The 10,948-nt window shown below is 52.0% G+C and overlaps 1 protein-coding gene across 1 annotated transcript; it reads left to right on the top strand.

Annotated features, from left to right (window-relative positions):
• Positions 1-2,820: 2,820 nt before the first annotated feature.
• Positions 2,821-3,406, top strand: LOC133088324 (large ribosomal subunit protein uL22-like). Its single transcript, XM_061186204.1, has one exon. The coding sequence runs from the start codon at positions 2,851-2,853 to the stop codon at positions 3,403-3,405; it is 555 nt and encodes a 184-aa protein (XP_061042187.1). The 5' UTR covers positions 2,821-2,850; the 3' UTR covers position 3,406.
• The last annotated feature ends 7,542 nt before the right edge of the window (positions 3,407-10,948 follow it).

The following is a 10,948-nucleotide window of genomic DNA, read 5'->3' on the forward strand; positions in this document are numbered from 1 at the left end:
GTCTACCTATTAAATGTGGAAAGAGCCTTAGAGTTCATCCAGGAAAGAAGGAAGAGAGGAAGCAAGGACATTAAGCTTCATGAAATGTTAGTTGCTAAGCTAAGTCATAGAGACATGGGATCTCACTTGAGCCTTGTGAGAACCTGCTGAGGTGGGCAGTATTATCCCCAAGTTTACAAATGGAGAACTGCCGCTCAGCCAAGTTAAGCAAGCTGCCAAGGATTGCACAGCCAGTGGTGGATGCGAGGCTGGAGCTCTGGCCCCCTCATTCCTGTCCACATTCAGTCCCAAGTAGAGCTGATCTGAGCTCGAAAGAAAACGGTGATGGAGCAAAAGTCCCAAAGTGAGAGGGACTCCTTGGGCCAGGCTAAAAAGCCGTGCCAGGGGCCACCTGGCTCCAGCTGCCTTCACGGCCTGTGCTGGCCCAACCTCTAACTGCTAGACTAAGAGTTCTCCGTATTGGCAGGGGGATTGGCAGGGGGTGGGGTGGGAGGTGGGTGCAAACTCCTCCGAGAATTTGATGAAAGCTCCGGATCCTGTCTCTAGAAAACGTACATTCACCCTCACACACATACAGCTTCGGCTGCAATTTCAGGGGGTTCCTGGGCCCCAGAAGTCAGCCATTCTCTCTGAAACTGGGGAGTCCCCATGGGGGCCAAAGTGGGGAAAGAGGGAAAGGGTTTGGAAGCGCAGAGGAAGATTGAAACAATGTGCTCTGCGGGGCGGGGGGAGGTGAAGGAGCAAAGAGGTGGGGTGGAGAGTGGTCAGGGAAGGAGGCGCCCACAGCAGAAGCTCAGGAGGCCTGGGCACCTCCCGGGGTGAAGTTTGCTACCATGGAGTGAGCTCATCGAAGGGCATGGTGGTGCTCCGGGAGGGCTGAGGGAGATGGGCCCCCAGGCCAGTCCCGACCCACCCCAGAGCTGGGTTTTGTTCTAATAAGGGAAGTGGGATTCTGTGACACAGCTCAGATTCCGAAATCTCCATTTGGAAAGTGAATTCAGATCCCTTCGCCTGAAGCCAGCAGCGTCCACAGTTAGAATAAAAACCCACAGTAGCCTTGGTCTCAAAGTAACCAAACCTTCCACCTGCCAAGGACAGGGTGGCGTCAGGCTAATGCAGCCACCAAGCCAGCCTGTTAAAAATAATGGTTATGTAAAGAAAACATCGACTAATCTGGGCTGGGCTAGAATAAACATCTCCTGTTCTGACCTACCCCTGAGGTGATGATTTATTTCTTCCTTGAATTGCTCCCCCAGTTCTGCGCATTCACATGCTTTCTCAGCAGACCCCCAAACAGAGCGTTTTGGGTTTGCCCAGCTGTTCCATTTCCAGCCTGTTCAGTTCATGTCAGGTCCCACCGCTGGGCTTGGTCCCTCCTTCTCCCCACCCCCTCATCTTCCCCTTCCCGCTTTTTCTCTCCCTCCTCCTTTCTCCCTCTTCCTCCCCCTCCTCCTCCTGCTCTGAGATCCCCGATTGGCCTCCCTTCCAGGCTGCCTCTCACTTCACCTCCTTGGCTCCCATTCCCAGGGGCCCACGGGTGTGTGTGGAAACGCCCTGGGGACAGCTCCTGATCCTGGGCCTTGAAGGAGAGACGAGGAAGGGAAGGGGGAAGAGGCACGGGCAGCACAGGTGTAGCCTTGGCAGCAGGCTGCTCTCTGATTTCTCACTGCTTTGGGGAACAAGCACGCAGGTATCACTGTGTCACCAAGAGGGAAATGGCCATGCCAGTGAGTCATCTCACGAGCATCCATATCCCCAGCGCCTGCATCAAGCAGGACATCCATCCCATCATCCCACAGTGATTGGCCCTAGCAAGTCATTTCTGGAAAAGGGTTTCTGGTGTTTTCTGTTGTGGAAGTCAGCCCTGCCACCCCACTCCCGCCCCCCCTGCCGCCCGCGCTCCCCTGTTTCCCTACATGTAAATGGGGAAGGACACTCGTTAAGTACCATTCACCTGCCTGAGTCGGGCTGTTTCACGCATTCATCCTCCAGTGATTCCTCCTGGCAAAATTTGCAGGAGATGTAGGATTATTCCCATTTCCTGGATGAGAGACCATGCTCAGAGAGGTGGTCATTTGCCCAAGGTTGCACAGCTCATAAGTGCAAAGCCAGTGGCAGCCAGAATCAGCATTCTGAGTGTGGGTAGTAAATCGATGGCAGTGGTAGTCCTGGTGCTGAGGGGCCAGCTCCTACCTGTGACTGTGTGAGGCCATAGAGCCAGTGGTCAGGAGCATGGGGCCAGGGCCAGGCTGAATGAGTTCAGGTCAAACTCAGGCTGTGAAATCCACTCTCTGTGGGACCTCTGTGCCTTGATTTCTTCATCCATAAATGGGAGTGTTTAAGAGAGCCCTTTCCTCCTGGGTTTGTTCTGAGGATTAATCCACATATAGGGCTTAGAGCAGTGCTTGGCCCACATAAGCACTGGGTGTTAGCTATCACTACTTTCAGAGGCACCAATGTTTTGATTCTGGAGGAATACCCCAGCCTCTGAGAGAAGGTTGGAGGAATGATAACTTTCACTTCAGGTAGTGCTTTAGAGGATCCAGAGGCCCCATCCACCGACTTTCTCGTTTAATCTTTATAACTCCCTTGGATAAGGGCAGGGGTGGTTTAATTCCCATGTCACAGATGTGAGCCTGAAGCTCAGCAATATCATGGGACATGACTGGGCCCCTACGGAAACAACTCCTACCAGCCTCTCTATATATGGCTTCTTATGTGGCAGGACTCGTGCCCAAGAGTGCACACCTGAGCAACCAGACTGGCACTCAGAGAATTGGGGAGGGCATGAGGCTCATAAAAGAACACCCTGATGCTTTTCCGGTCAGCGGCCTGAGGTGACCTCTAAAAATGGTTCGCTATTCACTTGACCCAGAAAACCCCACAAAATCATGCAAGTCGAGAAGTTCAAATCTTCGTGTTCACTTTAAGAACACTCGTGAAACAGCCCAGGCCATTAAGGGTATGCATATCCAAAAAGCCACCAAGTATCTGAAGGATGTCACTTTAAAGAAGCAATGTCTGCCATTCCATCGTTACAATGGTGGAGTTGGTAGGTGTGCCCAGGCCAAACAGTGGGGCTGGACGCAGGGTCGGTGGCCCAAAAAGAGTGCTGAATTTTTACTGCACATGCTCAAAAATGCAGAGAGTAATGCTGAACTTAAGGGCTTAGATGTAGATTCTCTGGTCATTGAGCATATCCAGGTGAACAAAGCCCCCAAGATGCGGCGCAGGACTTATAGAGCTCATGGTCAGATCAACCCATACATGAGCTCTCCCTGCCACATTGAGATGATCCTTACTGAAAAAGGACAGATTGTTCCTAAACCAGAAGAGGAGGTTGTCCAGAAGAAAAAGATATCCCAGAAGAAATTGAAGAAACAAAAACTTATGGCCTGGGAATAAATGCTGCAAAAAATAAATGCAAATAAAAGCAAAAAAAAAAAAAAAAAAAAAAAAAAGAACACCCTGATTAAGGCTGAGAAGAAGAAAGATGGAGAAGAAACCAGGACATGAGCCCCTGGCCCTTCCAAGTGGACTCCACTGCCAATCTAAGCCATTAATGTCAGGAAGGAAAAACCCAGCTGGTCACAACCAGGGAAGCCGAAAGGAGTGGAGGGCAGTGGATGGGAGCCCTGGTGGCAGGGGAGGAGGTGGGGAGACTCGGCTGGCACAACCAAGGAGCCCAACATTCCAGGGAATCGTTCTGGACAAATTCTGAAACCAGACATGGGCTAGAATGACAGGTGTGAAAGACAAGAGTCAGCAGTGAGCAGCTAATTCATTTGCTTTCTACCCCTTCCTCCCATCCTCCCTTCCTTCCTTCCTTCCTTCAACATTGAGCTCCTAAGCCCTGAGCAGGGGCTGGAGATAAAAGTGTTCAAAAGGTGAAGCATCCATAACTGAGTAAACAAGCAACAAGCTATACTGTGATAAGTACTCTAATGGAGGGGCAAACAAGGAGCAGTGAGAGCATAAAGAAAGAATCCAAGAAGGGTTCTCAGAGGAGGTGACAGCTGTGTGGACCTTGAGGGATGAATAAGAGTTTGCCAGGAAGAGGACTCAATACTGGAATGTGGAAGGGGGCAAAAAAGAGAGAAAGGATCTTCTGTCTAGAAGCAACTCCTATTGCTTATCACTTCAGATTTCCCTTTTGTGTTCCATTTTCTTTTTTGTTAATCAGAGCCAAAGCAGAATTCCTTATAGAGCCCTGGCATCTAATTTACCTCACACAAGAAGCTCCTGCTTTCTTTCTCCTCTGAACAAAAAAAATTATCTACCCTGTTTGGAGCTCTCTGGTGCTAGGGTTTCCTATAACAGGGAACAAGGCTCTCATTCCATAAGTTGAGATGAGGTCTATTAATCCTATATCCTGAGAAATAAAGTATACATGGACTCTAATTTACACTAGAGTGTGGATGACTGACACAAGATACTTTCCTATGCATAGATTAGAACACGAAGAGAGGGTGAAGAGAACAGAAGGACCCTGGAAGTATGCGTGTGTCTGGGGGGAAGGGGCATTAAAGGGGAACCAGTAGTGAGAGCCCCTGACAAGGGTGGAGAAGAACCCGGGAAGGGAGATGGAGAGTTGTGATGAACAGTCACAGTTCAGCACACTGAGGCCCAGAGGGAGAGTGGTGCCCTCTGGAGCCTTCTTACTTGCCCCCTACTCTCACAATCCCACCCCCAGACTCCCTGGCAAATGATCGCTACCTCCAGTGGGGTCCTGAGAGAAAGGAGGTCCCTAATGACCTGCCAGGAGTACGGCGTTGTCCTTTCAGGGGAGAAGGCAGTCCCAAGGCATGAGGCTGGCTGCAGGTGGGGCATTGGGAAGGACACTGGTTCCGTCCTGTTCCTTGGCCCTGTGTCTGCCTGGTGGACTGAGAGGAGGGCACAGGCTGGTCCCCAGGCCAACCAGCCAGCAGCCTAAGAAGGGTTAAGGATCCCGGGCAGCTTCTACATCGTGCTGGTGGTGGCAGTGGCATAACTCTGCTCTCCACAGCACCTTGGGAACCACCACCCCTGGGAGGGCCACCATGGCAACAGCTAGTGTGGGAACAGGTCCTCTGGGTCTCCCTGCCTCCTGGGCTCGCCCAGGTCCTCCCGAGGGGCAGCTGGCCCAGCCTGGGCCATGAGGGAGAGGCAGGCCACCTCCTCTCTGAACCCCTCTGGGGCCGAGGGCTGAAGGCATGGAGGAAAGTCTGGTTTTGTTTGTTTCCCTTTGTTTGCTCTGAACTTTTGATCACTGATACTGCATTGGAAGTAACTGTCCTTGGACCTGGGGCCTAAAGATGAGGAATTGGGGGGAGATTTAAGCGGGAATCTCTGGGGACATTAGGAATGGAGTCGTGCCACAGGTTGAGGAATCCCAGCCTCCGGTCGCTGCAGAGGTCCCCTCGGGGCTGGTCACCCCCAGGAGGCCTGAGCAGGATCCGGAGGCTCAGAGTTCAGGAAGGAGCCCATGGGAGGTGAGGGGGGCACTGGCACGAAGGCCAAGCTGGGCCAGCAACTCCTGCCTCAAGGTTTTCCTTCTTTCCCTCCATCCCAAGCTCACTCCCTCCATCGGTCTTTCCTCTCTTCATCACCCCTTCCTGCCTCTTGCTCCCCTTGCCTTCTCTTCTCCCTCACTCTTCTTCCTTTTCCATCACTTTCTTCACTCACTTAACATTTCCCTGAGCACCTACTATGCAGGGAGCGCTGGGCTAAGCCCTGAGGGGGCGCCGGGATGAATCAGCTCCCTGGGGTAGCTCACAGTTAGGGGAGGGGAATTCTACAAGCATCCAAAACACCAGGAAGAGATGGTTACGTTCTGAAAGGAAGAGCTACGGGAACTCTCCTCTCAGTCCCTCTCTTCCAGCCCTCCTCATTATTCTAACAGTTTCTCAGGCAGGAAATGCATAATGTAAAGAGAAGAGCTTTCACATTATTCCCCAAGGACTCCCAGGAATGCCCTAGAAGTGAGGTGCCAGCCGGAGACATTTGGGAGGGATAAGGGAGGACACAGCTGAGCACTTACTCATGCCAGGCCCACCTCTGCCCCTTCATTCATTCATAAAACATTTATTTCGCACAGTGCTAGGCCCCAGGTACTTAAAGGAAGGCAGGCAATAGACAAATACAGTTACGAGGAAGAAAGTACCATGGAAAAAATGAGCAGCTGCGGTCACAGAAAACAACACAGAGGTAGTGGCAGGGGGCAGGGGGCGGGGGGAATCACCAGGGAAGAGACACTTAAAGCCGGACCCAAAGAGTGAGAACCCAGACAATCAAAGGGGTCGGGAGAGGTGGGACACAGTGGTCCACATGAGGGAACAGCGTGTGTAAACCACTAAAGGTGGAAGAGGCTGGCACATGTGAGAAAGTTTCCCGGGGGCAGAGGGAGGGGCAGGAATGATTTGCTGAGGCAGGAAGAGGCCTGATGAACAGCAAGGCCTTGAGGGCTCGCCTTACTTTGAAGAAGTTTGGATTTTATTCGAAATGCAGTGGGAATCCAGCCACTGAGGGTTTTAGGCAGGGGTAGCACGATCTGGTTTCTGTTTTAAGAACCGCTCTCTGTCTGCTGGGTGGAGGCTGTGTGGTAGATGTCAGTGGGACCCAGGGAGAACAGGAAAGAGGAGATGAAGCCCACCTTCAGAGTTGGAGGGGAGAGAGTGGGAGATGGAGAATGTGTGGAACTCATTTCAGAGCTTGGAATGACAGAACTCGCTAATGGCTTGGAATGGGGGCGGGGTATTGTTAGATATTTTAATCTACTGGTCTTTTGGCCTATCTCCCCTATTAGAATGTAAGCTTCATGAGGGCAGGGATTCCGTTGGTCTTGTTCACTATTGGTTCCCCAGGACAGAGTATAGGCATTTAATACAGATGTAATGCACGGTAAGTGAGTGAGTTGAATTAAGGAATGAGAGGGCGGGATTAATGATGACACCTCAGTTTCTGGCTCAGCCTCGGGGAGAGGAGCCGCCCCCTCTCTCCACACCAGGTATTGCTGATTTAGGAAGCAGAGACCCTAAGTCAGCAAAAAGCAGAGCCCTGCAGTTCCAGGAGACTTTTACGGAATAGCCCTAGAAGTAGGCAAATATGGCGGGCGGGGAGGCCCGACAGAGCTATGGGGAAAGGAGAGGCTTCCAGCACCAACAGCAGAAGGCCCCTCTGACCTGGAGCAACAGCTGTCCTCCTGGCTCCCTCTCAGCCCATGATGTTGTGTTCAAAGCCAACTGTGGTCTCCCAGGAGAGAGCAGGTCCCAGAAGCCCTGGCAGCCCTCGCCGGCCTCTGGAACAACGCGGGCAGTTGCGGCACGGGTGTGCTTACCACAGCCTGAGGTGACTGAGCCCGCTCGTGTGCCCCCTGTTGTGTGGGTACCAGGGTGGGCACGCACAGGGGCCTGGAGCTGGGAGATGAAGGCGGGTGCTCGCTGTGGTGATGCTGTCGGGGCCCCGGGGGGCTATAGGGGTGGGCGCTGGGTACATGTCGTCAACACCGAGTCACTCTGGACTGATGCACCACAGATACCGGTCTCTGCTCCGGCCTGTGCAGAGGGGCAGGGAAGAGGCAGACAGGGAGTCTTCCACCCTAGAGTTAAGGACTTTGAGGAAAATCATGCTGGGCAAGGAGCTTATCTGAGTCCTGTTCAGAAGACCTGGGTTCTGGACCTCTCCCCACCATTAACAGCTGTGTGGCCCCATGTTAAGTCAGACCATCTTAGAACTGGAAGGGGCCTTCTATTTCCACCTTCTAGGCTGAGCAGAAATTCCTCCCACGAACCCCCGGCACACGATCGTTCAGGGTCTCTCTAAACTTCCAGGATGGGAACTCCACTCCAGGACAGCCCATTCCTTCAGGAGGCCTGGAGGCCCAAGAGGCCTGGAAGGACCCAACACCAGAGGTTAACAGTGTCACCTCCAGGGAGGACAGTGGGATTGAGGGGGGGTGATGAGTCTTCCCTGTTGATTTGGTTTGGGATGCTTTCAGTACCATGTGTTAAATTTGTAATGGCAAGGAAAACAACAAAAAAGTCAGGTTTTTCTTGATTTGAAGGCAGTTTGAATCTGCCTTTCTAACATTTCCACTTACTGGTTCTAGGTCTGCTCTCTGGGATCAGAGAATAATCTAAACCTACTTCTCCTCTGATACCCTTCAAATACATGAACTTGATCCCCATCAAATTTCCAATAAGCCATTTCCAGGTTGAGCTGCTCCTCATGTAACTTGGTTTCCAGACCAGTCCCCATCCAAGTACCTCCCTTCTGAGCATCAGAAAATAAAACTCAGTGAGTTGCAGAAGGAAGGAACCAATCACTCCTTGAGTTGGGTGTTACCTTATGCTAATTAATTAACGAGGCTGAGAAGACATCCTTCTCCCTTTTCTGTGTGCATGTGGGGGCATGATCAAATCACTTCCTCAAGCCTTGGTTTTCTTACCTATAAAAGGGGAAAACAATACCTTTGCTATGAGAATCAACAGAGGTTAAGGAAATGAAAAACATTAAAAAGCACACATCTATACTTTAGGTATGATGACCTAGAAGCCTCATTCCATTTAGACAGCAGCTAAGTGTAGGGCTCATAGAGCCAGACGGCTTGGGTTCAAATCCCAGCTTTACCGCTTATTGGCTGTGTGACCTTGGAGAAATGACCTGACATTGCTGTGCTACAGTTTTCTCCTCCGAAACAAGGATGATGATAACACCAAGCTCAGAATGGGTGTTTAGGAGCATTAGATGTATTGCCTGGCACTTAATAAATGTTAGCTGTTTGGTATTATCACCCCAACTCTTATTCCTTCACAGGGAGCTAAGGGGCTCACCGAAACGAGGCGAATTCATGGCACCTATTTGAAACGTGAGGCCATCAAACCAAACCGGTCATTTGTCATTGGAGAGAGTTGCTCCCCCACCCAAATATCTGTAAACAATGTTTTGTGCTAGGCACTGTGCTAAGGGTGTCACAGGCCCTGCTTCACTGAACTCTCCCAACAGCTTCATGAGGTAGATACCATTATTGCTCCCATTTTACAGATGAGGAAATAGAGGTTCACACAGATTAATTAACTTACCCAGAGTCACATAATCAGGAAGTGAAGGAGCCATGAGTCGGACTCCCAGAGTCAGTCTCCACCACTATAGCATCCTGCTCTTTTAACCAGCTCCCTAGTTTGGGCTCCACTCCAGCTTCGGGGACCAGAGGGAGCCAGAGCCTTTGCTTCCTTGACAGCATTGCCTGCTGTTTCTGTGAGGTGGGGAGGAGGGGTGGTCCCCTGCTTCTCTCACTGAACTCTGCCCTCCTGCACACTGCCCCCTCCCCCTCCAGGGGTCTGAGGTTGTCACCGGGAACCCCAACTGCATCTCCTTGGGTCCCCTCAAGCCCCCCTGGCATTGGTTACCCTTGGGCTGCCTGCTGGGTTCTCAGCCCCTGACCGTGAAACGGTTCCACATTGATCAACAACAACAACAACAAAAAAGTAAAAGAAAAAGAAAAAAACCCCAAAATACCCAAACACCATTTTGGACATGGGCCCTGATGCGTAATATCATTATGGATATTACACAGTGCATCCCATCCCATTATTGTCCGGCCAAGCTTCTCTGAGGCGAGCCTGGCTGCAAATGGCTTTCTCCTGTCTGGCGGGGCTGTAGCCTCTGCTTGCCCTCCACTGCTGGAGGAGAGATTTTATCTTTAATTGACAACTGGCTGCCTGCCATCGCCTTGCCTCTGCTGGCCCAGGCTCCAAGCGCGATTTTCTCTTTGCTTCAGGGACAGGCTTCCCCTTACTTCTCCCCTCCCCTCAGCCCTGCCATCCTCACCGCCCCCCCTCACCCCCGGTGTGCTCTTGTCCTTTCCTGGTGTGACTGGACCAGGCAATCTCAGAAATCTGGGGAGAAAAGCTGAGAGCAACAGGAAATGGATGAGGAGGGAGCTAACACTTACTGTGCATCTACTGCATGCCATATGCAGACAGATGACACTGGGCCAGGTCTTTACACTCACTGGCTCTGAGACAGGGGCTATCATTATCCCCATCCTACAGGCAGGGAAACTGAGGTTTTGCAAGTTGCCCCAAGTTACCCAGCTAGGAAGTGGCAGATCAAGACCCTGAACTGAGGCCCCTTTGACGCTAAGTTTACACCTGGGATAAAGAGTAAAGAGAGCACACGTGTGCCCAGGCCTGGCTACATAATCCACAGAGCCCAGTGCAAAATGAAAACACAGGGCCCTTCTTCAATAATTATCAGTAACTTCAAGACGGCAACAGCTGAGCATTAAGTCAGTTGTGGGCCCTTCTGAGTGACTGCACAGGTGGCACGGCCCTGAAGCCAGCCCTGCTCATTCCCCTGTGTGAGTGTGAGAGGGACAACAGCGAGGGATGATGTCTGAGCATCACTCACCACCATCCCCATCCTCTCTAGGCCCAGGACCATTCACTCCCCAGCCCTAAGTGGTCCCAGTTGTGCCCCCAGCCCCTTGTCGGCCTCAGTTCATCAGCCATCCATCCAGTCATCACAACGACTTCAGCATCCCCAGGGCCTTGGCCCACATAGAACTGGTGCAATTTCAGGGAAGAGAAGATGCCCCCTGCAAAACAAGCAGGAATACAGTGGAACCCCCTAAACAAACAACAGTCTCTTCTTCCATGTTACTGCTGGGGGCGGTGGGGGGGCGGTGGCAGCAGTGGAGATCACTGCCCAGAAGCCCGGGGTCCCAGGTTAGTCCTCTTGGCGTGACCTTGGCCAGATCACTTTTCATCTCGAGCATTCATGTCTGGCTCTAAATGCAGGGGTTGGGCTGCACTGGTGATTCCTGGTGGGGGCGGGTTAGGAGTGTGTTGCATTTCTCGGGTGTTGGGGGGGAAGCCCGGGGAGGTCCCCACAGATACAGAAAGGAGAGGCGGAGGCAGTCACTCACACAGCGAGCACAGCAGGACACTCCAGATGTCTTTATTGGGGC

Source organism: Eubalaena glacialis, chromosome 3 (assembly GCF_028564815.1).
Source record: "Eubalaena glacialis isolate mEubGla1 chromosome 3, mEubGla1.1.hap2.+ XY, whole genome shotgun sequence".
NCBI lineage: Eukaryota > Metazoa > Chordata > Mammalia > Artiodactyla > Balaenidae > Eubalaena > Eubalaena glacialis.

Excerpts from the sequence above, each read along its gene's own strand:
- LOC133088324 (XM_061186204.1), top strand. The coding sequence starts at position 2,851 with ATGGTTCGCTATTCACTTGACCCAGAAAACCCCACAAAATCATGCAAG.